The sequence below is a fragment of the Somniosus microcephalus genome, chromosome 27 (assembly GCF_052327205.1).
Source record: "Somniosus microcephalus isolate GS21.2 chromosome 27, FLI_Smic_1.0, whole genome shotgun sequence".
In the NCBI taxonomy this organism is placed as follows: domain Eukaryota; kingdom Metazoa; phylum Chordata; class Chondrichthyes; order Squaliformes; family Somniosidae; genus Somniosus; species Somniosus microcephalus.
The window spans coordinates 49,854,365-49,882,358 of NC_141013.1; the positions used below are offsets into that span (position 1 = coordinate 49,854,365).

The 27,994-nt window shown below is 47.4% G+C and overlaps 1 protein-coding gene across 1 annotated transcript; it reads right to left on the reverse strand.

Moving 5' to 3' along the window:
• On the reverse strand, window positions 1-27,703 carry LOC147100176 (uncharacterized). The gene is made up of 3 exons (XM_085968949.1): window positions 27,628-27,703; window positions 24,361-25,246; window positions 1-1,075 (listed from the first exon to the last, which is right to left on the reverse strand). The coding sequence occupies exons 2-3, from the start codon at window positions 25,220-25,222 to the stop codon at window positions 780-782; spliced, it is 1,158 nt and encodes a 385-aa protein (XP_085825075.1). The 5' UTR covers window positions 25,223-25,246; window positions 27,628-27,703; the 3' UTR covers window positions 1-779.
• Window positions 27,704-27,994: the final 291 nt, after the last annotated feature.

The following is a 27,994-nucleotide window of genomic DNA, read 5'->3' on the forward strand; positions in this document are numbered from 1 at the left end:
TTCTATTCTGTTACATCATTCATTTTAATCCATCATTGATTTATTCCATCATTCTTTCCATTCCAGCTCACAGTATATTACATTCCATTAATTTTATCAAACATCAATTTCTATTCCACTCCACTATTATTAAAACATATGGAGAAACACAGCCAATAGAATATTAACAACACAGCCAGAACAGTAGAATACGATTCAAAGGAAGGCTGATCCAATTGTAGAGTGGTGTTCAGCTTTGGTTGCTGAGCTACACGGCAGACACAAGTGCTGGAGGCAGTGCAAAGAGGCTCATGTCTGAGACCAACATCAGGGTTATGGGGAAACTTTGCAGCCTAGACTGGATGCATCTGAAAGGCGATCTTATGGAGATATATAAAGAGAGGGAAGAGTGGAAAAAGGAAATGTGGAATATTATTTTAAATTAAATTGCAAGTGTAGAACAAACGGACATGGCCCAAACTAGCAAAATGTAATTATAGACTGATAGCAGGAAATTCATCACATAAAGTGATAATACATTGAACTATTGGATGTAGTAGAGGTGCCAAATATCTTGGAATCATTTAAGAACTAATTAACAGAAGGGATTGGTGGGAGACAGAGCAGGGTCATTCTGGGTGGGCGGATTATGAGCTGAATAGCTTTCCTCATCTATAATTATCTGGTGATCTTCTGAAACCAAGTCACGAGAAAGAGATAATTGCATGCAAGGAGCGGCAGCAGCCAGTGGTGCCCCCGGGATCAATTCATGGCTGCCATGCCGTTGGGCCAGCTGCCTCCTACTCGGTGTGGGTTCGCTGGTGTACCCGCAGCCCATTGGAGGTGCAGAAACGCTTTGTACAGAAGGTGCATTCGAACGGTTTCTCTCCGGTGTGAACACGCAGGTGTGTATCCAGGAGGCTGGGCCAGCGGAACCTCTTCCCACACACAGTACAACGGAACCCTTGCCCCTCCTTGACACCGGATCCACGCTGGATGGGGACGGGCACTGGCGCCTCAGAAGATTCGCTTTCTTTCACTATTTCCTTCCTGGCTCTTCTCTTCACCTTGTTTGCACATGTCCCATCCAGCAGACCTGAGCAAACAAAAGCAATAGATTAGCATATAGGCTTTGGACACTCCTCTGCAGCAAAGCTGGAAATGCACAGCAGGTCAGTCAGGCTCAGCACCAATAGAAAGAACAGACGGGCAAAGCTCTGGGCTCATATTCTTCAACCAGAACTGAAAAACAGACAGACAGACAGACAATCATCAGTGGAATGAGGTAACAGATCTGGCAAGTAGAATCATAGGAAGTTACAGCACAGGAGGCCACCATTCGGCCCATTGCAAGAGCAGTTGTGCTCAGTCCCACACCCCCGCTTTTTGTCCGTGACCCTGTCAGTTTCTCACCCTCCAGAACCGTCCAACTCCCTTTAAAATTATTGATGGAATCAGCTCCCACCACCTTTTCAGGTCGAGCGTTCCCGATCCCCAGAACTCTCCGACTGAACACATTTCTCCTCATCGCCCCTCGAGATCTTTTGCCAGTGATTTTAAATCTATGACCTCTGATTATTGACCCACTCACCAGAGGGAATCGTTTTTCTCTCTATCTACTCTATCAAAACCTATCATCTTGAAAACATCTATTAGGTCGTCTCTTAACCTTCTCTGTTCCAAGGAGAACATAGAAACATAGAAACTAGGAGCAGGAGTAGGCCATTCGGCCCTTCGAGCCTGCTCCGCCATTCAACGAGATCATGGCTGATCATCCAAACCCTAGCACCCGGTCCCTACACCGACAGCCATCCCACCCAAGCCCAATCCCCGTAACCCCACATAGCCAATCAACCTAACCCGCACATCTTTGGACTGTGGGAGGAAACCGGAGCACCCGGAGAAAACCCACGCAAACACGGGGAGAATGTGCAAACTCCACACAGACAGTCACCCGAGGCTGGATTTGAACCCGGGTCCTTGGCGCTGTGAGGCAACAGTGCTAACCACTATGCCACCGTGCTGCCCTAACTTTTCCAATCTCTCCTCATAACTGAAGTCCCTCATCCCTGGTAAACCTCCTCTGTATCCTTTCTAAGGTGAGAAGTCACACAACACCAGGTTATAGTCCAACAGCTTTATTTGAAATCACAAGCTTTCGGAGCACTGCTCCTTCGTCAGGTGAAGGATCCTTTCTAAGGAATTGACATCTTTTCTGAAGTGTGGGGCCCAGAAGTGTCCACAATACTCCAGCTGAGGCCTAACCAGTGATTTATAAAGTTCCAGCATAATTGCTGCTTTTATATTCTATTCCTCTATTTAAACCCAAGTAAGAATATAAGAAACAGGAGCAGGAGTCGGCCAATCAGCCCCTCGAGCCTGCTCCGCCATTCAATAAGATCATGGCTGATCCAATCTTGGCCTCAACTCCACTTTCCCGCTCTTTCCCGCTCTCTCCCCATACCCCTTGTAGTTCAAATGTCCGTCAATCTCCGCCTTGAATATATTCAATGACTCCGCCTCCACAGCTCTCTGGGGTAGAGATTCCAAAGATTCACGACCCTGAGAGAAGAAATTCCTCCTCATCTCTGTCTTAAATGGGCAACCCCTTATTCTGAAACTATGCCCCCTAGTTCTAGATACCCCCACTAGGAGAAACATCCTCTCAGCATCCACCCTGTCAATCCCCTTCAGAATCTTATATGTTTCAATAAGATCACCTCATTCTTCTAAACTCCAATGAGTATAGGCCCAACCTGCTCAACCTTTCATCATACGTCAACCCCTTCATCCCAGGAATCAACCTAGTGAACCTTCTCTGAACTGCCTCCAATGCAAGTATATCCTTCCTTAAATATGGAGACCAAGACTGTACGCAGTACTCCAGGTGCGGTCTCACCAGCGCCCTGTAAAGTTGCATTAAAACTTCCCTACTTCTATACTCCATATTCCTTGTAATAAAGGCCAACATTCCATTAGCCTTCCTAATTACTTGCTGTACCTGCATGCTAACTTTTTGTGTTTCATGTACAAGGACCCCCATGTCCCTCTGTACTGCAGCATTTTGTAAAATCTCTCTATTTAAATAATAATTTGCTTTTTCATTCTTCCTTCCAAAGTGGATAACCTCACATTTTCCCACATTATACTCCATCTGCCAAATTTTTGCCCACTCACTTAACCTATCCATATCCCTTCGCAGACTCTCTGTGTCCTCCTCACAACTTGCTAACCCACCTATCTTTGTATCAGCAGCAAATTTGGTTACAGTACACTCGGTCCCTTCATCCAAGTCAGTAATATAGATTGTAAATAGTTGAGGCCCCAGCACTGTGGCACCCCACTAGTTACTGATTGCCAACCCGAAAATGACCCATTTATCCCGACTCTCTGTTTCCTGTTAGTTAGCCAATCCCCTATCCATGCTAATATATTACCCCCAACACCATGAGCTCTTATCTTGTGCAGTAACCACTTATGTGGCACCTTATCGAATGCCTTCTGGAAATCCAAATACACTACATCTACTGGCTCCCCTTTATCCACCCTGTTTGTTACATCCTCAAAGAACTCTAGCAAATTTGTCAAACATGATTTCCCTTTCATAAAACCATGTTGACTCTGCTTGATTCTTATGATTTTCTAAATGTCCTGCTATTACCTCCTTAATAATGGATTCCAGCATTTTCCCAATGACAGATGTTAGGCTAACTGGCCTATAGTTAACCCATATGCTTTTTAAACCACCTTATCAACTTGCCCTGCCATCTGTATATGGACACCAAGGTCTCTTTGCTCATCTACACTTTTCAAAATCGTGCCATTTATTGAACAGTCTTTCCATATTAGTCCTCCCAAAGTGCATCACTTCACACTTCTCCACATTGAACTCCATCTGCCATGCTTCTCCCCATTTCACCCTCCTGTCTGTCACCCTGAAGTCTATAACTATCCTCATCATGGTCTACTACTTGCCAAGTTTCATATCATAGAGTCATAGAGTTTTACAGCACAGAAAGAGGCCCTTCGGCCCATCGTGTCTGCGCCGCCCATCCATCCCTGTCCAGTCTAATCCCATTTTCCAGCATTTGGTCCATAGCCTTGTATGCAATGGCATTTCAAGTGCTCATCCAAATGCTTCTTGAATGTTGTGAGGGTTCCTGCCTCTACCACCCTTTCAGGCATTGAGTTCCACATTCCAACCACCCTCTGGGTGAAAAAGTTCCTCCTCAAATCCCCTCTAAATCTCCTGCCCCTTACCCTGAATCTATGCCCCCTTGTTATTGACCCCTCTACTAAGGGGAAAAGTTCCTCTTTGTCTACCCTATCTATGCCCCTCATCATTTTGTACACCTCAATCAGGTCCCCCCTCAGCCTTCTTTGCTCCAAGGAAAACAACCCCATCCTGTCCAGCCTCTCTTCATAGCTGAGGCGCTCCATCCCAGGTAACATCCTGGTGAATCTTCTCTGCACCCTCTCCAAAGCAATCACATCCTTCCTATAGTGAGGCGACCAGAACTGCACACAGTACTCCAGCTGTGGCCTCACCAGCGTTTTGTACAGCTCCATCATAACCTCCCTGCTCTTATATTCTATGCCTCGGCTAATGAAGGCAAGTATCCCATATGCCTTTTTAACCACCTTATCTACCTGTTCCGCTGCCTTCAGGGATCTATGTACATGTACACCAAGGTCCCTCTGACCCTCTGTACTTCCTAGGGTCCTACCACTCATTGTGTATTCCCTTGCCTTATTTGTCCGTCCAAAATGCATCACCTCGCACTTTTCAGGGTTAAATTCCATTTGCCACTTTTCCGCCCATCTGACCAACCCATCTATATCGTCCTGTAGCCTGAGGCTTTCCTCCTCACAATTTACCACCCCACCAATTTTCGTGTCATCTGCGAACTTACTGATCATACCTTTTACATTCTCATCCAAATCATTTATGTAGATCACAAACAACAAGGGACCCAGCACCGATCCCTGAGGTACCCCACTGGACACAGGCTTCCAGTCACAAAAGCAACCTTCGACCATCACCCTCTGCCTCCTGCCACTCAGCCAGTTTATGATCCAACGCGCCATCTGCAAATTTTATAATGCTGCTCCCTGCACCCGAGTTTAGGTCATTTATAAAAATTGAAGAGTAATGGACCCAAAACTGACCCTTGGGGAACACGACTGCAAACCACCTCCCAGTCTGAAAACATCCATCCACCACCACCCTTTGCTTCCTGTCAGAGCCAATTCCGCATCCATACCGCCACTTTCCCGTTAATTCCATGGGCTTCCAACTCATTAACAAGCCTCTTGTGTGGCAGTTAATTGAATGCCTTCCGAAAGTCCATACATACATCTACTACTGCACTACCTTGATCAACCTTCTGTTACCCCATCAAAGAATTCAATCAAGTTAGTCAGACACGATTTGCCTTTAACAATTCCATGCCAGCTCTCCTCGATTAACCCATTCCTTTCCAAATGAAAGTTTATTTTGTCCCCGATAATGGTTTCCAATAACTTCCCCACCACTGATGTTAGGCTGACTGGTCTGTAGTTCCCTGGTTTATCCCTCTCTCCTTTCTTGACTAGTGGTATAACATTAGCAACCCTCCAGTCCTCCGCCACTACTCCTGTATCCAATGAAGATTGAAAGATTGTGACCAGTGCCTCTGCTATTTTTACCTTTGCTTCTTTCAGCAACCGAGGATGAATTTCATCTGGACCAGGCGACTTACTAACTTTCAGTAATGCTGATCTTTTTAATACATCTTTTCTATCTATTATTATCCTGTCCATAACTTCCCCCATCTCTTTTAGTGTAACTTTCACATCATTTGCTTTGTTTTTGAAGACAGATGAAAAGTTTCATTAGTACTTTAGCCGTGTCCTCTGCCTCTACAGAGGACAAGTCGCATTGTCAAATACAAGAACATAGAAAAAACTGAGAGACAAAGAAACAGAGGATGTGTGAATAGCTGAGTCAGTGGGCTTCAGTAAATGCAATAAAACATTAAAAAGCTGGGTATCAGATTTGAAATCTAAGCTGAAGATGTTGGAAGGCAACCAGCTCCAGAAAAGAAAGAGCAGGTGAACAGGGAGAGGCAGCACCTCTGAAACCAGCACTAATTTCTGACAAAGACCCTTGACCAACCATGGCCGGGCTGACTGAGATTACCAATTTTATCCAAGGTAGGGGCCATTCTAAACCACAAACACATTTTCAAAGTATCCAGATTTAAATCTCCTAAAGTCCCATAACATCTGTTGCATCTGATAAATTCTTGGGTAAAATGATGAAATTTAGGACTGAACATAAGAAATTGGAGCAGGAGCAGGCCATTCGGCCAGTCGAGCCTGCTCTACCATTGAATCGGAACATGGCTGCTCTTCTAAGACCATGACTGAAGCATCTGTTAAAAACCCACCCTATGCCTCATTCCTGAAACAAAAACACATTAATGATCAGTGCTGACTTCCTGTTTACAAAACATTATTTCCTGCCATCAGGCAGGGGGATTGTGATATACTTGAACAAATTAGTATTGAGAGGGAGGAGGTGCTAGCAGTTTTAGCGGGCTTAAAAGTGGATAAATTCCCAGGCCCTGACGGGATGTATCCCAGGCTGCTGTGTGAGGCAAGGGAATAGATTTGCAGGGGCTCGGACACAAATTTTCAGAACCTCTCTGGCCACAGGAGAGGTGCCAGAGGACTGGAGAACAGCTAACGTAGTACCATTATTCAAGAAGGGTAGTAGGGATAAACCAGGGAATTACAAGCCAGTGAGCCTAACATCAGTGGTAGGGAAATTATTGGAAGAAATTCTGAGGGACAGAATTAGTTTACACTTGGAGAGGCAGGGATTAATCAGGGATAGTCGGCATGGCTTTGTCAGGGGGAGATTATATCTGACCAATTTGGTTGAATTTTGAGAGGTGACTAGGTGCGCGGATGAGGGTAGTGCGGTTGATGTAGTCTACATGGACTTCAGTAAGGCTTTTGACAAAGTCCCACATGGGAGATCCTAGGAAGGACAGAGGATCAGAGGGACGTCCGTGTGCATGTACATAGATCCCTGAAGGCAGCAGAACAGGTAGATAAGGTGGTTAAAAAGGCATATGGGATACTTATATTCTATGCCTCGGCTAATGAAGGCAAGAGCAGAGAGGTTATGATGGAGCTGTACAAAACGCTAGTTAGGCCACAACTGGAATACTGTGTGCAGTTCTGGTCACCACACTATAGGAGGGATGTGATTGCATTGGAGAGGGTGCAGAGGAGATTCACCAGGATGTTACCTGGGCTGGAGCGCTTCAGCTATGGAGAGAGACTGGACAGGCTGGGGTTGTTTACCTTGGAGCAGAGAAGGCTGAGGGGGGACCTGATTGAGGTGTACAAAATTATGAGGGGCTTAGATAGGGTAGACAGAAAGGAACTTTTCCCCTTAGTAGAGGGGTCAATAACCCGGGGACATAGTTTCAAGGTAAGGGGCAGGTTCAGAGGGGATTTGAGGAAAATCTTTTTCACCCAGAGGGTGGTTGGAATCTGGAACTCATTGCCTGAAAGGGTGGTAGAGGCAGGAACCCTCACAACATTCAAGAAGCATTTAGATGAGCACTTGAAACGCCATAGCATACAAGGCTACGGACCAAGTGCTAGAAAATGGGATTAGATTAGACAGGGATTGAAGGCCGGCGTGGATACGATGGGCCAAAGGGCCTCTTTTTGTGCTGTATAACTCTATGACATACATCCCACTTGGCCTTTCACCTCTGTTCCAGAGATCAAATTCAGCCCGGCAGGAGGAACTCAGTGTCAGTGACTTTTTTAAAATTCGTTCACGGGATGTGGGCGTCACTGGCAAGGCCAGCATTTATTGCCCATCCCTAACTGCCCATGAGAAGGCGGTGGTGAGCTGCCTTCTTCAACCGCTGCAGTCCGTGTGGTGATAACTCTTTGTAACAGTTTGGTACAACTCAGGACTGTTAAGAGTCAACTACATTGCGGTGGGTCTGGAGTCACATATAGGCCAGACCAGCTAAGGATGGCAGATTTCTTTCCCTAAAGGACATTAGTGAACCAGATCGGTTTTTACGACAATCCAGTAGTTTACTGATACTAACTATTTATTCCAGATTTAATCAACTGAATTTAAATTCCCTGATTACCGTGGTGGGATTTGAGCTCATGTCTTCGGATTATTAATACAAAAGCAAAATACTGAGTGTGCTGGAAATCTGAAATAAAAACTGAAAATGCTGGAAATACTCAGCAGGTCAGGCAGCATCTGTAGAGAGAGAAAGAACTCGTCGAGCTCGGCACGATGCTGAGCTCTTTTTCCATTGCCTTCGTCTCTGTGCCAATTCTTTGGCCAGGAGTCTTCCCCCCGCACAGCTGACCCTCTCTCCCGTTTTCAGAGTTCTCATTCCACCTGGACCCCTCCCTCTGGCCTCTTAACCTCTCTAGATCATTTCATTGCAAACTGCCGGCATGACATCGGCCGTCTCAAGTTCTCTGTTCCCTTACCCACTCCAATCTACCTCCCTCTGAACTTGCAGCACTCCATTCTCTCAGATCCAACCCCAACATCGTCATTAAATCTACTGACAAGGGTGGTGCTGTTGTTGTTTGGCGAACTGACCTCTACCTAGCGGAGGCTGAACGCCAACTCTCTGACACCTCCTCCTACCTCCCCCTGGACCATGACCCCACTGCCAAACATCAAGCCACTGTTTCCAAGACCGTCACCGACCTCATCTCCTCTGGAGATCTTCCCTCCACAGCCGGCAACCTCATAGTTCCCCAATCCCACAGCCCGCTTCTACCTGCTTCCCAAGATTCACAAACAGGACGGCCCTGGTAGACCCATTGTTTCAGCCTGTTCTTGCCCCACGGAACTTATCTCTTCCTCTCTCGACACTTTTTTCTCCCCTTGTCCAGTCTCTTCCCACCTACATCCGCGACTCTTCCGACGCCCTCCGCCACTTTAACAGTTTCCAGTTTCCTGGCCCCAACTATCTCCTTTTCACTATGGACGTCCAATCCCTCTACACCTCCATCCCCCACCAGGATGGCCTGAGAGCGCTCCGCTTCTTCCTTGAACAGAGGCCCAACCAGTCTCCATCCACACCACCCTCCTCCGCCTGGCTGTTCTCACACTGAACAACTTTTTCGTGGGATATGTGGAAAATTCTTTGTTCCAGTCCTATTTAGTCCTCCTTCACCCGTTTTTCCGGTACATTCATGACTGTATCGTTGCCGCTTCCTGCTCTCGCCCTGAACTAGAAAATTTAATTCACTTTGCTTCCAATTTCCACCCTTCCCTCACCTTCACATGGTTCATCTCTGACTCTTCCCTTCCTCGACTTCTCTGTCTCCATCTCTGGGGATAAGCTATTGACAAACATCCACTATAAACCCACTGACTCCCACAGCTACCTGGACTACACTTCCTCCCACCCCTCTTCCTGTAAGGACTCTATTCGATTCTCCCAGTTTCTCCGTCTCCGCTGCATCTGGTCCGACGATGCCACCTTCCACACCAGTGCTTCCGACATGTCTTCCTTTTCCCTCAACCGAGGAGTCCCCTCTACCGTGGTTGACACGGCCCTCGACCATGTCCGTTCTATTTCCCACACTTCTGCTTTCACCCCTTCCCATCCCTCCCGGAACCACGATAGGGTTCCCCTTGTCCTCACCTTTCACCCCACCAGCCTCCACATTCAACGGATCATCCTCCGCATTTCCGCCACCTCCAGCGTGATCCCACCACCAAACACATCATCCCCTCACCTCCCATTTCAGCATTCCGAACGGACCGCTCCCTCCGCGACACCCTGGTCCACTCCTCTATCACCCCCAACGTCCCTTCCCCGGGCAACTTCCCGTGCAAGCGCAGGAGATGCAACACCTGCCCTTTTACCTCCACCCTTCCCACTGTCCAGAGCCCCAAACATTCCTTCCAGGTGAAACAGCGATTTACTTGTACTTCTTGCAATCTAGTATACTGTATTCGCTGCTCACGATGCGGTCTCCTCTACATTGGGGAGACCAAACGCAGATTGGGTGACCGCTTTACAGAACACCTCCGTTCAGTCCCGTGATCCCGAACTTCTGGTCGCCTGTCACTTTAATTCTCCGCTCCACTCCCACTCTGACCTCTCTGTCATTGGCCTCTTACGCTGTTCCAATGAAGCTCAGCGTAAGCTCGAGGAACAGCACCTCATCTTTCGATTAGGCACTTTACAGCCTTCTGGACTCAACATCGAGTTCAGCAATTTCAGACCATAACCTCGGCCCCTATCTTTTTTTTCTCTCACATGGCAGCTGTTGATGATTCTGCCATTGCCGTTTACACCTCATCTAGAGTCATCTTTTGTTTCTTAACTTGTCCCATTACCATCTCCTTTTGCCTTGCACCATCATCCCTTTTGTCTCTTAATCTCTCCTGCCTTTGATCTATCACAGACCTTCCCTTTTGTTCTTTCCTCCCCTCCCCGCTCTCCCTGCCCCTACACTTGCTTAAAAACCGGTTACATTGTCAGAACTGGAAGAAGTTGGAGAAGGGTCATCGACCTGAAACATTAACTCTGTTTCTCTCTGTAGATGTTGCCTGACCTGCTGAGTATTTCCAGCATTTTCTGTTTTTATCTTTGGATCATTAGTCCAGGTCTCTGGAGTACTAGTCCAGTAACATAACCACTATGCTACCGCTCCAGTGTTGTCAGACAACATACTTTCACGTCTGGGGCCTGGGTTGAAAATACGTCCCAGATGGGACAAAGGTTTCTCTGGCTGTAAGCGTCCGAAGTGAAGTAAGTTTAGGCCGTTTCAATGAAATGCCTAGTGGGCCTTGATACCAACACTGAATGGCTGGCACTGGGGTATCAGTCTGGACAAAAGAATCATAGAATGGTTACAGCACAGGTGGCCATTCAGCCCGTCAAGCCCATGCCGGCTCTCCAAGAGCACTTCAGCTAGTCCCACTCCCCCGCCCTTTCCCCAGAGCCCTGCAAAAATTTTTTCCTTCAGGTACTTATCCAATTCCCTTTTGAAAGCCACGATTGAATCTGCCTCCACCACCCTTTCAGGCAGTGCATTCCAGATCATAACCACTTGCTGCGTAAAAATATTTTTCCTCATGTCACCTTTGGTTCTTCTGCCAATCACCTTAAATCTGTGTCCTCTGGTTCTCGACCCTTCTGCCAATGGGAACAGTTTCTCTCTACCTATTCTATCTAGACCTCTCATGATTTTGAACACCTCCATCAAATCTCCTCTCAATCTTCTCTGTTCTAAGGAGGACAACCCCAGCTTCTCCAGTCTAATCCATGTAACTGAAGTCCCTCATCACTGGAACCATTCTTGTAAATCTTTTCTGTACCCTAAGGCTTTCACATCCTTCCTAAAGTGTGGTGCCCAGAATTGGACACAATACTCCATTTGAGGCCGAACCAGTGTTTTATAAAGGTTCTTCGTAACTTTCTTGCTTTTGTACTCTATGCCTCTATTTATGAAGTCCAGGATCCCGAATGCTTTTGTAACCGCTTTCTCGACCTACCCTGCCACCTTCAACGATTTGTGCACATATACCCCCAGGTCTCTCTGTTCATGCACCCCCTTTAGAATTGTACCCTTTAGTTTATATTGCCTCTCCTTGTTCTTCTTACCAAAATGTATCACTTCGCACTTTTCTGCGTTAAATTTCATCTGCCACGTGTCCGCCCATTCCACCAGCCTATGTCCTCTTGAAGTCTATCATCATCCTCCTCACTGTTCACTATACTTCCAAGTTTTGTGTCATCTACAAATTTTGAAATTGTGCCCTGTACACCCAAGTCCAAATCGTTAATATATATCAAGAAAAGCAGTGGTCCTAGTACAGACCCCTGGGGAACACCACTGTATACCTTTCTCTAGTCCGATAAACAACCGTTCACCACTACTCTGTTTCCTGTCACTTAGCCAATTTTGTAACCATGCTGTCCCTTTTATTCTATGGGCTTCAACTTTGCTGGCTGACCTATTATATGGCACTTTATCAAATGCCTTTTGGAAGTCCATGTACACCACATCAACCGCATTGCCCTCATCAACCCTCTCTACTACTTCATCAAAAAACTCGATCAAGTTAGTTAGACACGATTTGCCTTTAACAAATCCATGCTGGCTTTCCTTAATTAATCCACACTTGACCAAGTGACTGTTAATTTTGTCTCGGATTATTGTTTCTAAAAGTGTTCCCACTACCGAGGTTAAACTGACTGGCCTGTAGTTGCTGGGTTTATCTTCACACCCTTTTTTGAACAAGGGTGTAACATTTGCAATTCTCCAGTCCTCTGGCACCGCCCCCGTATCCAAGGAGGATTGGAAGACTACGGCCAGTTCCTCCGCAATTACCACCTTTACTTCCCTCAGCATCCTAGGATGCATCCCATCCGGTCCTGGTGACTTATCTACTTTAAGTACAGCCAGCCTTTCTAGTGCCTCTATCAATTTTTATCCCATCCAGTTTCTCAACCATCTCTTTCACTGTGACTTTGGCAGCATCTTCTTCCTTGGTAAAGACAGATGCAAAGTACTCATTTAGTACCTCAGCTATGCTCTCTGCCTCCGTGCGTAGATCTCCATTTTGGTCCCTAGTCGCCCCCACCCCTCCTCTTACTATCCGTTTACTGTTAATATGCCTATAGAAGACTTTTATGTTAGCTGCCAATCTATTCTCATACTCTCTCTTTGCTCTTCTTATTTCCTTTTTCGCTTCCCCTCTGAACTTTCTATTCAGCCTGGTCCTCGCTTGTATTCTCAACCAGACATCTGACATACGCTTCCTTTTTCTGCTTCATCTTACTATCTCTTTCGTCATCCAGGGAGCTCTGGCTTTGGTTGCCCTATCTTTCCCCCTCGTGGGAATGTACCTCGACTGTACTCGAACCATCTCTTCTTTAAAGGCAGCCCATTGTTCCATTATAGTTTTGCCTGCCAATCTTTGATTCCAATTTACCTGGGCCAGGTCCAGATTTAAGCGAAGCAAAAGAGGAAATAGCAGAGGCCCTGACCATCATTTTTCAATCCTCTCTGGCTTCAGCTGTGGTGCTGGGGGACTGCTAATGTGGTACCCTTGTTTAAAAAGGGAGCAAAGGATAGACCGAGTAATTACAGGCCAGTCAGCCTAACCTCGGTGGTGGGTAAATTATTGGAAAGAATTCTGAAGGACAGGATAAATCTTCATTTAGAGAGACACAGATTAATCAAGGATAGTCAGCACGGATTTGTTAAGGGAAGGTCATGTCTGACAAACTTGATTGAATTTTTTGAGGTGGTAACAAGGAGGGTAGTGCGTTTGATGTAGTGTATATGGGCTTTAGCAATACTTTTGATAAGGTTCCACATGGCAACTGGTCACGAAGTTAAAAGCCCATGGGATCCAAGGCAAAGTGTCAAGTTGGATTCAAAACTGGCTCGGAGACGGGAGGCAGAGGGTAATGGTTGATGGGTGTTTTTGTGACTGGAAGGCTATTTCCAGTGGGGTTCCGCAGGGCTCAGTACTAGGTCCCTTGCTTTTTGTGGTATATATCAATGATCTTGACTTGAATATAGAGGGTATGATTAAGAAGTTTGCAGATGATACTAAAATTGGCTGTGTGGTTGATACTGAAGCAGGAAGCTGTAGACTGCAGGAAGATATCAATAAATTGGTCAGGTGGGCAGAACAGTGGCAAATGGAATTCAATCCGGAGAAGTGTGAGATAATGCATTTGGGAAGGGCTAACAAGGAAAGGGGGTGCACATTAAATGGTAGGACACTGAGTAGTGTAGAGGAACAAAGGGACCTTGGCGTGCATGTCCACAGATCCCTGAAGGTAGCAGGCCAATTAGATAAGGTGGATAAGAAGGCATACGGAATGCTTAGAAACATAGAAGATAGGAGCAGGAGTAGGCCATTCGGCCCCTCGAGCCTGTTCCGCCATTTAATGAGATCATGGGTGATCATCCAAATTCAGTACCCTGTCCCTGCTTTCTCCCCATATCCCTTGATCCCTTTAGCCTTAAGAAATATATCTAACTCCTTCTTGAACATATTTAATGAATTGGCCTCAACTGCCTTCTGTGGTAGAGAATTCCACAGGTTCACCACTCTCTGGGTGAAGAAATTCCTCCTCATCTCAGTCCTAAATGGCTTACCCCTTATCCTTAGACTGTGACCCCTGGTTCTGGACTCCCCCGCCATCGGGAACATCCTTCCTGCATCTAGTTGGTCTAGTCCTGTTAGAATTTTATAAGTTTCAATGAGATCCCCTCTCATTCTGCTAAACTCCAGCGAGTACAAGCCCAATCGACCCAATCTCTCTTCATACGTCATTCCTGCCATCCCAGGCATCAGTCTGGTGAATCTTCGCAGCACTCTCGCCATGGCAAGAACATCCCTCCTCAGATAAGGCGACCAAAACGGCACACAATACTCGAGGTGTAGTCTCATCAAGGCCCTGTACAACTGCAGCAAGACATCCTTGCTCCTGTACTCGAATCCTCTCGCTATGAAGGCCAACATACCATTTGCCTTCTTAACCGCCTGCTGCGCCTGCATGCTTACCTTCAGCGACTGGTGCACAAGGACACCCAGGTCTCGTTGCACTTCCCCTTTTCCCAATCTATTGCCGTTCAGATAATAATGTCTTCCTGTTTTTGCCGCCAAAGTGGATAACCTCGCATTTATCCACATTAAACTGCATCTGCCATGCATCTGCCCAATCACCCAACCTGTCCAAATCATACTGGAGTTTCTCTGCATCCTCCTCACAGCACACACTCCCACCCAGCTTTGTGTCGTCTGCAAACTTGGAGATATTACATCTAGTTCCCTCGTCTAGATCATTAATATATATTGTGAATAACTGGGGTCCTAGCACCGATCCCTGCGGTACCCCACTAGTCACTGCCTGCCACTCAGAAAAAGACCCGTTTATTCCAACTCTTTGCTTCCTGTCTGCCAACCAGTTCTCTATCCAAGTCAGTACCTTACCCCCAATCCCATGTGCTTTAACTTTGCACGCCAATCTCTTATGCGGGACCTTGTCGAAAGCCTTCTGAAAATCCAAATACACCACATCCACTGGTTCTCCCTTGTCTATTCTACCAGTTACATCCTCAAAAAATTCCAGTAGATTAGTCAAGCATGATTTATCTTTTGTAAATCCATGTTGACTTTGTCCGATCCTGTCACTGTTTTCCAAGTGCTCTGCTATTACATCTTTTATAATGGACTCTAGCATTTTCCCCACGACCGATGTCAGGCTTACCGGTCTATAATTCCCCGTTTTCTCTCTACCACCTTTTTAAAATAGTGGGGTTACATTAGCTACCCTCCAATCCATGGGAACTATTCCAGAGTCTATTGAGTTCTGGAAGATGACCAGCAATGCATCTACTATTCTAGGGCCACTTCCTTAATTACCCTAGGATGTAGATTATCAGATCCTGGGGATTTATCGGCCTTCAATCCCGTCAATTTCCCTAACACCATTTCCCTACAAATACTGATTTCATTCAACTCCTCCCTCTCATTAGACCCTATGTTCCCCGAAATCTCTGGAAGGTTATTTCTGTCCTCCTTTGTGAAGACAGAACCAAAGTATGTATTTAATTGGTCTGCCATTTCTTTGTTCCCCATTATAAATTCCCCTGATTCTGACTGCAAGGGACCTACGCTTGATTTCACCAATCTTTTTCTCTTCACATATCTATCGAAGCTTTTACAGTCAGTTTTTATGTTCCCTAAAAGCTTACTCTCATATTCTATTTCCCCCCTCTTAATTAATCCCTTTGTCCTCCTTTGCTGAATCCTAAACTGCTCCCAATCCTCTGGTTTGCTGCTTTTTCTGGCCAATTTATATGTCCTCTCCTAGGATCTTATGCTATCCCTAATTTCCCTTGTTAGCCACGGTTGAGTCACCTTTTTTGTTTTATTTTTATGCCAAACAGGGATGAACAAATTCTGTAGTTCATCCATGCGATCTTTAAATGTTTGCCATTGCCTATCCACCGTCAACCCTTTAAGTAACGTTCCCTAATCCATCCTAGCCAACTCGCGCCTCATACCATCGTAGTTTCCTTTATTTAAATTGAGGACCCTAGTCTCCGAGTCAACTACTTCACTCTCCATCTTAATGAAGAATTCTATCATATTATGATCGCTCCTCCCCAAGGGGCCTCGCACAACAAGATCGTTAATTAATCCTTTCTCATTACATAATACCCAGTCTAAGATGGCCTGATCTCCAGTTGGTTCCTTGACATATTGGTCCAGGAAACCATCCCGTATACACTCTAGGAATTCCTCCTCCACAGTTTTGTTACTAATTTGGTTAGCTCAATCTATATGTAGATTAAAGTCACCCATGATAACTACCGTGCCCTTATTGCACGTGTCTCTAATTTCCCGTTTAATGCCATCCCCAACCTTAGCATTACTGTTTGGGGGTCTGTATACAACCCCCACTAATGTTTTCTGCCCCATGTTATTTCTCAGCTCTACCCATACAGATTCCACATCATCAGAGCTAATATCCTTCCTTACTATTGTGTTAATCTCCTCTTTAACCAGCAATGCTACCCCACCTCCTTTTCGCCTGTCCTTCCTGAATATTGAATACCCCTGGATGTTGAATTCGCAGCCTTGGTCACCCTGGAGCCATGTCTCCATAATTCCAATTACATCATATCCGTTTACATCTATTTGCGCAGCTAATTCATCTACCTTATTACGAATGCTCCTCGCATTAAGACACAAAGCCTTCAGGCTTGTTTTTTTAACACTTAGTCCTTTTAGAATTATTATTTACTGTAGCCGTTTGATTTACACCCTTGATTTCTCTGCCTTCCACTTTTGCTTTTCTCCTTCCTGTCTTTTGTTTCTATCCTTGTTTCCCTTTCCTCTGTCTCCCTGCACAGGTTCCCAGCCACCCCTCTTTTATTATAGTTTAAACCCTCCCCAACAGTACTAGCAAACACTCCCCCTAGGACATCAGTCCCGGTCCCGCCCAGGTGCAAACCGTCCAGTTTGTACTGGTCCCACCGCCCCCCCCCCCCCCCCAAAGAACCGGTTCCAAGGTCCCAGGAATTTGAATCCCTCCCCCTTGCACCATTCCTCTAGCCACGTATTCATCTGAAATATCCTTCTATTTCTACTCTGACTAGCATGTGGCACTGGTAACAATCCTGAGATTGTTTGAGGTCCTATTTTTTAAATTTACCTAACTCTCTATATTCAGCTTTTAGGACCTCATCCCATTTTTTTTACCTATAGCGTTGGTACCTATATGCACCACGACAACTGGTTGTTCACCCTCCCCCTCCAGAATGCCCTGCAGCTGCCCCGAGACATCCTTGATCCTTGCACCAGGGAGGCAACATACCATCCTGGAGTCTCGTTTGCGGCCGCAGAAACGCCTATCTATTCCCCTTACAATAGAATCCCCCATCACTATAGCTCTCCCACTCTATTTCCTCCCGTCCTGTGCAGCAGAACCACCCATGGTGCCAGGAAGTTGGCTGCTGCTGCCTTCCCCCGATAAGCCATCTCCCTCAACAATATCCAAAGTGGTATATCTGTTTGAGAGGGGGATGGCCACAGGGGACCCCTGCACTACCTGCCTGTGCCTACTACTCTGCCTGGTGGTCACCCATTCCCTTCCTGCCTGTGCAGCCTTTACCTGCGGTGTGACTAACTCCCTAAACGTGCTATCCATGATGTGCTCAACATCGCGAATGATCCAGTATGTATCCATTCGCAGCTCCAGTGCCGCAATGCGGTCTGTCAGTAGCTGCAGCTGGATACAGTTCCCGCACACATGGTCGTCAGTGACACAGGAAGTGTCCCTGATTCCCCACATAACGCAGGAGCATGCCACGGGGCCGAGCTGTCCTGCCATGACTTACCCTTTAATTATTTCAAATTCATTTAAATCAAATCAATACCACTAATTGCACTACAATTAAATGATATACTCAAGGGCCCTTGGTTACTAGCACTCCTCGATACACAACACAGACCTTAGAAACTATAACCACAAAAATTAAGACCTTCTAAATTGTATAAACTATTAATCTTAACTGTCAAACTATAGAGTAGTATAAATACTCACCTGGCCGTACTCACCCAATCAGCTGCTTCCTCTTGCCTCTGTCACTTTTTGAATCGTGATGTGGCTCCGGAACGCCACCGCCGGTCAGTGAGATTGGTAAGCCTCTGTAAAAAAGCCCGCGAAAGTGAGTTTCAGTATTCACTGTACTGCCGCTCTCTGCTCCTCCCGACACGGGCCTCTGTAAAAAAAAAAAAAAAAGCCTGCGAAAGTGAGTTTAAGTACTCACTGTACCGCCACTCTCTGCTCCTCCCGACACTGGCCTCTGTAAAAACATTTGCCTTTATTAGTCGTGGCATAGAATACAAGAGCAGGGGGGTTATGCTTCAACTATATAAAACACTAGTAGGCCTCAGCTAGAATACTGCGTGCAGTTCTGGTCACCACATTACAGGAAAGATGCGATTGCACTAGAGAGGGTACAGAGGAGATTTACAAGGATGTTGCTGGGAGTAGAGAATCTTAGCTATGAGGAAAGACTGGATCGGCTGGGTCTGTTTTCCTTGGAACAGAGGAGGCTGAGGGGAGACCTTATTGAGGTGTATAAAATTATGAGGGGCCTAGATAAAGTGGATAGAAAGGACCTATTTCCCTTAGCTAAGGGTTCAAAAACCAGGATGCTCAGATTTAAAGTAATTGGGGGAAGATTTAGAGGGGATTCAAGGGGAAATTTCTTCACCCAGATGGTTGTGGGGGTCTGGAACTCAATGCCTGAAAGGGTGGTAGAGGCAGGAATCCTAACCACATTTAAAAAGTACTTGGATGTGCACTTGGGATGCTCTAACCTGCAGGGCTACGGACCAAGAGCTGGGAAGTGGGATTAGGCTGGATAGCTCTTTGTTGGCCGGCGCAGACATGGTGGGCTGAAATAGCCTCCTTCTGTGCTTTAACTTTCTATGAGTTCCATTCTCAACCCAATGAAATTGGCCTTCCTCCAATTAAGTATTTTTACTCTATATTGCTCCCTGTCCTTTTCCATAGCCAATCTAAACCTTATGATACTGTGATTACCGTTCCCCTACTGACATTTGCTCTAATTGACCCACCTCATTCCCCAGAACCAGATCCAGCAATGCCTCCTTCCTCGTTGGGTCGGAAACGTATTGATCAAGAAATTTCTCCTGAACTTCAGAAATTCTTCCCCCTCTATTCCTATCCCAGTCTATATTCGGATAGTTGAAGTCCCCATTATCAGTACTCTATCGTTCTTGTACCTCTCTAATTTCTCTGCAAATTTGCTCCTCTATATTCTTCCCACTAGTTGGCGGCCTATAGAATACATCTAGTAGTGTAATGGCAACCCTCCAGGACATTCTCTCTCTCCAGCACTAATATTCTCCTTAATCAATACTGCCACTCCACCCCCTTTCTTTCCTTCCCTATCTTTCCCGAACACCTTATATCCAGGAATATTTAGTACCCAATCCTGCCCTTTTTCGAGTCAGTCTCCATTATCACCACAACATCATATTCCCATGTAACAACAGAAAATGCTGGAAATACTCAGCAGGCCAGGCAGCATCCATGGAGAGAGAAACAGGGTTAACGTTTCAGGTCTGGGACCCTTCATCAGAACTGGAAAAAGCTGGAGATGTAACAGATATTAAGCAGGTGCAGAGACGGAGGGGGGGGGGGGTTTAAGGAGGGGAGAAAGGAATAGAAAGAACATACTGTGAAAATGTTGCAAATGGGAATGGCAAAATCATACTGCATTAAAAATGGGGGCAGGGATTATTATCTGAAATTGTTGAACTCGATGTTGAGTCCGGCAGGCTGTAAAGTGCCTAATCGAAAGATGAGGTGTTGTTCCTCGAGCTTACGTTGAGCACCTCTCGTTGAGGTTGTTCCGCAAAGCGGTTGCCCAATCTGCGTTTGGTCTCCCCTGTCTCTGCACCTGCTTAATATGTTACATCTCCAGCTTTTTCCAGTTCTGATGAAGGGTCCCAGACCTGAAACGTTAACTCTGTTTCTCTCTCCACGGATGCTGCCTGGCCTGCTGAGTATTTCCAGCATTTTCTGTTGTTATTTCAGATTTCCAGCATCCGCAGTATTTTGCTATTGTATTAGTGTTTGGTTCACTGCCACCTCTCTTCTAGAAATGCCCACCTTGAAGAAGTTCTGCTCTTCTCTCCGACGTGATTTCCGTTTGTCTCTTCAACCTTGTTCATCGTCATTGCTTTGTTTCCCTTCTCGTGTTTGACCAGGTATCTGCCAAGACTCGGTTTCACAGCCACATCTCTTTCCTCAGTAACTGTCTCCGGTTCTGAGTTATTCCACGTGGATTCCATCTGAACTTCCACCCTTCATGTTTCAGATCCACCCAGGATTACAAATATCTCCGCGATATTCATCGTTCCTCGAACTACTGCTCTTGCCGCATCTTGAGATCCACGCTCAACGCCATGCGCCGCCACATGAACACTCTCGACCTCTCTCTTCAGCAGCACCGACGCACTCTATCTCAAAGCTGTCCGGGTCCACAGTTCCATTTCATCCTTCAACTCATCAGACACTTCAACAAAAAACTTTTTTTCTTCCTTTCTGATGTCAAGGATCGCAGGCTTCATCAACTGTTGGACACCAACGTCCCTCTGGAACCTTCTTCCCAGTCACTTTCCTCTGATCCCATCTCCCAATCTCACCCCGCCTTGTTTTCACTATCCCTTCTGCCCTCAGCAAAGGCCGGAGCTTCATCCCCTTACGCCCCCATCTCAATGAATTTCGAGCACAGCATGATGCTGAGCTCTTTTTCCGTCGCCTTCGTCTCCGTGCCCACTTCCTTGGCCAGGAGTCTTCCCCTCGCACAGCTGACCCCTTCTCCCGCTTTTTAAATTCTCGTTCTACTTGGACCCCTCCCTCTGGCCTCTTATCCTCTCTAGATCTTTTCATTGCTACCTGCCGACGTGACATCGGCCGTCTCCATTTCTCTGCTCCCCTCTCACTCCAACCTAACTCCCTCTGAACTTGCAGCACTCCGTTCTCTCCGATCCAACCCCAACATCATCATTAAACCTGCTGATAAGGGTGGTGCGGTTGTTGTTTGGCGAACCGACCTCTACCGTGCGGAAGCTGAATGCCAGCTCTCCAACACCTCCTCCTACCTCCGCCTGGACCATGACCCCACTAGCAAACATCAAGCCATTGTTTCCAAGTGTGTCACTGACCTCATCTCCTCTGGCGATCTGCTCCCCATGGCCGCCAACCTCAAAGCCCCCCAACCCCACACAGCCCGCTTCTACCTCCTTCCCAAGATCCACAAACAGGACTGCCCTGGTAGACCCATCGTTTCAGCCTGTTCTTGCCCCACGGAACTTATCTCTTCCTATCTTGACTATTTTTTCTCCCCTTGACCAGTCTCTTCCCACCTACATTCGCGACTCTTCCGATGCCCTCCGTCACTTTAACAGTTTCCTGGCCCCAACCGCCTCCTTTTCACCATGGACGCCCAATCCCTCTACACCTCCATCCCCCACCAGGATGGATGGCCTGAGGGCGCTCCGCTTCTTCCTTGAACAGAGGCCCAACCATTCCCCATCCACCACCACCCTCCTCCGCCTGGCTGAACTTGTTCTCACATTGAACAACTTCTCCTCTGACTCCACTCACTTCCTCCAAATTAAAGGTGTTGCTATGGGAACCCGCATGGGCCCTAGCTATGCCTGCCTATTCATGGGCTATGTGGAACATTCTTTGTTCCAGTCCTACTCAGGTCCCCTCCCTCACCTCTTTTTCAGGTACATCGATGATTGTATCGGTGGCGTTTCCTGCTCTCGCCCTGAACTAGATAAGTTCATTCACTTTACTTCCAATTTCCACCCTTCCCTCACCTTCACATGGTCCAACTCCGACTCTTCTCTTCCCTTCCTTGACTACTCCGTCTCCATTTCTGGCGATCGGCTTTCGACAAACATCCACTACAAGCCCACTGACTCCCACAGCTACCTGGGCTACACTTCCTCCCAGCCCGCTTCTTGTAAACATAGAAACACGGAAGATAGGAGCAGGAGTAGGCCATTCGGCCCCTCGAGCCTGCTCCGCCATTCAATGCGATCATGGCTGATCATCCAAATTCAGTACCCTGTCCCTGCTTTCTCCCCGTATCCCTTGATCCCTTTAGCCTTAAGAAATATATCTAACTCCTTCTTGAATATATTTAATGAACTGGCCTCTACTGCCTTCTGTGGTAGAGAATTCCAGTTTCACCACTCTCTGGGTGAAGAAATTCCTCCTCATTTCTGTCCTAAATGGCTTACCCCTTATCCTTAGACTCTATTCCATTCTCCCAGTTTCTCCGTCTCCGCCGCGTCTGCTCTGACGATGCCACCTTCCATACCAGTGCTTCCGACATGTCTTCCTTTCCCCTCAACCGAGGATTCCCCTCTACTGTGGTTGACATGGCCCTTGACCGTGTCCGCTTCATTTCCCGCACTTCTGCTCTCACCCCTTCCCCTCCCTCCCAGAACCACGATTGGGTTCCCCTTGTCCTCACCTTTCACCCCACCAGCCTCCACATTCAACGTATCATCCTCCGCCATTTCCGCTACCTCCAACATGATCCCACCACCAAACACATCTTCCCCTCACCTCCCCTTTCAGCATTCCGAAGGGACCGCTCCCTCCGCGACACCCTGGTCCACTCCTCAATCACCCCCAATAGTCCTTCTCCTTCGCCTGGCACCATCCCGTGCAAGCGCAGGAGATGCAACACATGCCCTTTTACCTCCTCCCTTCCCACTGTCCAGGGCCCCAAACACCCCTTCCAGATGAAACAGCGATTTACTTGTACTTCTTGCAATTTAATATACTGTATTCGCTGCTCACGATGCGGTCTCCTCAACATTGGGGAGACCAAACGCAGATTGGGCGACCGCTTTGCGGAACACCTCCGTTCAGTCCGTAAGGGTGACCCTGAGCTTCCGGTCGCCTGTCACTTTAATTCACTGCTCCACTCCCACTCTGATCTCTCTGTCCTCGGCCTATTAAATTGTTCCAATGATGCTCAACGTAAGCTCGAAGAACAGCACCTCATCTTTCGATTGGGCACTTTACAGTCTGCCGGACTCAACATCGAGTACAACAATTTCAGATAATAATCCCTGCCCCCATTTTTCATGCTGTATAATTTTTGCCATTCCCATTTGCAACATTTTATCTTTCCTGCCTCTTACAAAAGTACAGGATGTTCTTTCAATTCCTTCCTCCCCTCCTAACCACCCCCCCCCCCCCCGCTGTCTCTGCACCTGCTTAATATCTGTTACATCTCCAGCTTTTTCCAGTTCTGATGAAGGGTCCCAGACCTGAAACGTTAACTCTGTTTCTCTCTCCACGGATGCTGCCTGGCCTGCTGAGTATTTCCAGCATTTTCTGTTGTTATTTCAGATTTCCAGCATCCGCAGTATTTTGCTATTGTATTGGTCATATTCCCATGTGTCTATTTGCGCCTGCAGCTCACCAACCTTATTTACCACACTTCATGCATTTACACACATGCACTGTAAACCTATCTTAGACCTTCTTGTATTCTCCCTTAGTCTGACCCCACCTAATACCGTACTATTGCTTACTCTAGTGCTATCTGTCTCTCCCAATCCTTTGTGCACCTTGTTTCTCCTTCCTAATGCTACATCCTGGTGCCCATCCCCCTGCAAATTAGTTTAAAATTGCTCACGTCCTGGACTGGCACTCGAACAGTTAACCTTCCAACTCAAGAGGGTGGATACAATACAAACTGAGCCAAGCCTTAGTGTTAAAAAAAACATTTCGCTCACCAACCCATACATTTAATATGGCAGTAAAAACCATACTAGTAAACCAGGTACGTAAGTGTAGTGTTTACAATACTGGACTAGCAAACCAGAAACTGCAAGCTCAAATCCCTTTGTGTCAAGTTGTCAAACTGAATTCAATAAATCTGGTATTTATAGGCTGACGCTGGTTCACTAATGTCCTTCAGGGAGGGGAACCTAGTACACTTGCCCAGTCTGGCCCAAACAACTCCAGCCCCACACTATGTGGTTCTGAAGTGTTCGGACAAGCCCCTCGCAATAGAAGGCCCTCCCCCACTTTCTCAGGACAAAGGGAGGGGGGGGGGGGGCGGAGAAATGGGCAATAAACGTGGCCAGCGTTGCCCACATCCTGCAAAATGAGAAAAGCTGCTGTGATAAAATTGTGGAGACATATCTGCATCCTTTGAACTATTTCAATCAGATCAGTGTAGAATGACCTTGGTGTGCTTTACCTTTCTCGTCATGTCCTTCTCCTCGCTGGTGCCTAGTCAGGTTACTGGATCTGTAAAAGCGCTTCTTGCACACAGGGCACTCAAAGGGCTTCTCGCCGGTGTGGATTCCCTGATGCTGAATCAAATGACTCGAGGTGTAAAAGCGTTTCTTGCACACAGCGCACTCAAAGGGCTTCTCGCCGGTGTGAACCCGCTGATGCACCACCAGTTCACTGGGCCGGCTGAACTGCTTCTTGCACTCGGGGCACTCCAGCCGCTTCTCACCAGTGTGGATACGCCGGTGAACAGTCAGATCACCAGGTCGGTTGAATCGTTTCTTGCAGTCCACGCACTCGTACGGCTTCTCGCCGGTGTGAACCCGCTGGTGCACCGTCAAGTCGCTGGGGCTGTTGAAGCGCTTGCCACACTCAGGGCACTCGAAGGGCTTCTCGCCCGTGTGGATGCGTTGGTGCCGCGTCAAGTGGCTGGAGGTAAAAAAGCGCTTTGTGCAAACGTGGCATTCGAACTTCTTCTCGCCCGTGTGGAACTGCTGGTGCCGGTTCAGGTGGCTGGAGCGGTAAAAGCGCTTCTTGCACACAATACACTCAAAGGGCTTCTCGCCAGTGTGGACACGTTGGTGAACCCGCAGCTCGTTGGACTTGCTGAATCGCTTCATACACAGGAGGCACTCGAAGGGCTTCTCGCCAGTGTGGACCCGCAGGTGGGCATCCAGCAGGCAGCGCCACCGGAACCCCTTCCCACACGTCATGCACCAAAAGGCATGGCCCCCTGGGATGCCCAGGGGAAGCTGGCTGGGCCCAGGCATCTCAGACGACTCTGTCTGTCCATCAATTAATATCTCAGATTCTTTCAGCAGTTCCATGTTGGTGGGCTTCGTCTCCCAAACCTAAAGAAACAGAACAAAATTCCTGCGGTTAGTTCTGGATTGAGTGGAATTTGGAGCTGTCTGCTGTGGTAAACGAGGAGGTTGTTGGGACACTGGACAAGATAAAAATAGATGAAGAAGAGGTACTAGAAAGGCTGACAGTAATTAAAGTGGAAAGTCACCCGGTCTGGATGGAATGCATCCTAGGTTAGAGGGAAGGAAGGGTAGAAATTGCCGAGCTGCTGAGCACAATCTCCCAATCCTCCTCAGATACAGGGGGTGGTGCCAGAGGACTGGGGATTGCAAATGTTACACCCTTGTTCAAAAAGAGGGGAGAAGGATAAACCTGGCAATTACAGGCCAGTCAGTTTAACGTTGGTGGTGGGGAAGCTTTTAGAAACAATAATCCGGGAGAAAATTAAAAGTCACTCAGGACTTGGACTAATAAAGGAGAGCCAGCATGGCTTTGTTCAGGGCAAATTGCGTACGATTAACTTGATTAAGTTTTTTGATGAGGTAACAGAGAGGGTGGATGCAGTTGGTGTAGAAGGGCTTTCAAAAGGCATTTGATAAAGTTCACATATGAGCCTTGTAAGTAAAATTGAAGCCCATGGGATACAAGCAGCACGGACACAAAATTGGCTGAGGGATTGAAAACAGAGTCGTGGTGAATGGCGGTTTTTGGGACTGGAGGGAGTTATACAGTGGAGTTCCCCAAGGTTCAGTACTAGGACCACTGCTGCTTTTGATATACATTAATGACTTGGACTTGGGGAACTCTCACTGTCTGTCTCCCTCCCTCCATGTACAGGGGACTCTCTCTCCCTCCCTCCATGTACAGGGGACTCTCTCTCTCTCCCTCCCTCCATGTACAGGGGACTCTCCCTCCCTCCATGTACAGGGGACTCTCCCTCCCTCCATGTACAGGGGACTCTCCCTCCCTCCATGTACAGGGGACTCACTCTCCCTCCCTCCATGTACAGGGGACTCTCCCTCCCTCCATGTACAGGGGACTCTCTCCCTCCCTCCATGTACAGGGGACTCTCTCTCTCCCTCCCTCCCTCCGTCCGTGTACAGGGGAATCTCCCTCCCTCCGTGTACAGGGGACTCTATCTCCCCCTCTCTCTCTTTCCCTCCCTCCTTCACTCCGTGTACAGGGGACGCTCTCTCTCTCCGGGTACAGGGGACACTCTCTCTCTCTCTCTCTCTCCGGGTGCAGGGGACACTCTCTCTCTCTCAATACAATACAATACAATACAAATCGCTTTATTGGCATGATAAGGTACATCTTATGTTGCCAAAGCATCAAAATACATTTATGGTTGAACACATAAACGCGGTTCCATTCATACAGTGTATAAACAGGTATATCCCTGAGTTTATAAATATATTTTCGCCTTGTTTATATATACTCTTGTCTTAGTTTACTGGTTGTCCCTCTGTTCATGGCAAGCTGTAACATAGTGTGCCGCCAGTGTTACACAGCTTCTCTCCTCCCCCAGTAGGAATGGGAGTTTTTGGTTGTCAGTCAGATTTCTGAATTCAGGACATATTTGTGAGAATTTTTGATAGAAATTCTCTCTGATGCCCTGATATTTTCCACAGGCTGTGAGGAAGTGCATCTCTGTCTCAACTACTCCCTGACTGCAGTGAGAGCATATCCTGTCTTCTCTTGGCAGCCTGGTCTGCCTGTGTCTGCCTTTTTCGATCGCTAGGCTATGTTCGCTAAGTCTGTACCTTGTCAAGGTTCTTCTCAGTTTGTTATCCTTTACCATGGTCAGGTAATCAGCTATGTTGTATTGTCTGTTTAGGGCCAAGTAGCAATTGAGTTTGCTTTGGGTTTTTGTTGTTTCTGCCATTGGGCAGATATTTTTCCTTTTGCTTAGCGACGATTGTGTTGGGTCGAATTCTTTGTGTTACCCTGTCACTGTCCTGGGGCTGGTTATTGTTAGTATTGTTATTAGTTACTTTATTGAGTCCCAGGACTAGTTGACTGAGGGTATTCTTCTTTATGGTCAGCTCTTGGCATTTCAGGGCGTCGTAGTGATACTCTCTCCGGGTGCAGGCGACACTCTCTCTCTCCGGGTACAGGGGACACTCTCTCTCTCTCCGGGTACAGGGGACACTCTCTCTCTCTCTCTCTCCGGGTGCAGGGGACACTCTCTCTCTCTCTCTCTCTCTCTCTCTCCGGGTGCAGGGGACACTCTCTCTCTCTCCGGGTACAGGGGACACACTCTCTCTCTCTCTCTCTCCGGGTACAGGGGACACTCTCTCTCTCCCCGGGTGCAGGACACACTCTCTCTCCGGGTATTGGAGTCTCTCTCTCTCTCTCTCTCTCTCTCTCTCTGGGTATTGGAGACTCTCTCTCTCTCTCTCCGGGTATTGAGGACAAAGCTTCTTACCTCAATATGGCGTCCACCCACAAGCCAACGCAGCGCTCTGTGCGCATGCGCCCTGCTCCGTTGACTGTTGCTTGCTGCGCATGCGCCCTGCTCCGTTGACTGTTGCTTGCTGCGCATGCGCCCTGCTCCGTTGACTGGTGCTTGCTGCGCATGCGCCCTGCTCCGTTGACTGGTGCTTGCTGCGCATGCGCCCTGCTCCGTTGACTGTTGCTTGCTGCGCATGCGCGCCTCTCCCTGCGGCGCGGCCGGGCTCCGGCGGGGACGATCCGCCATTGGTGGAGTTGCATGTCGCTGTGTTGGAGAGATTTGCTTCACGGCAATTGTAGTAAAACATTACTGTCAATTAAACATTTCATCTAAGAACTTG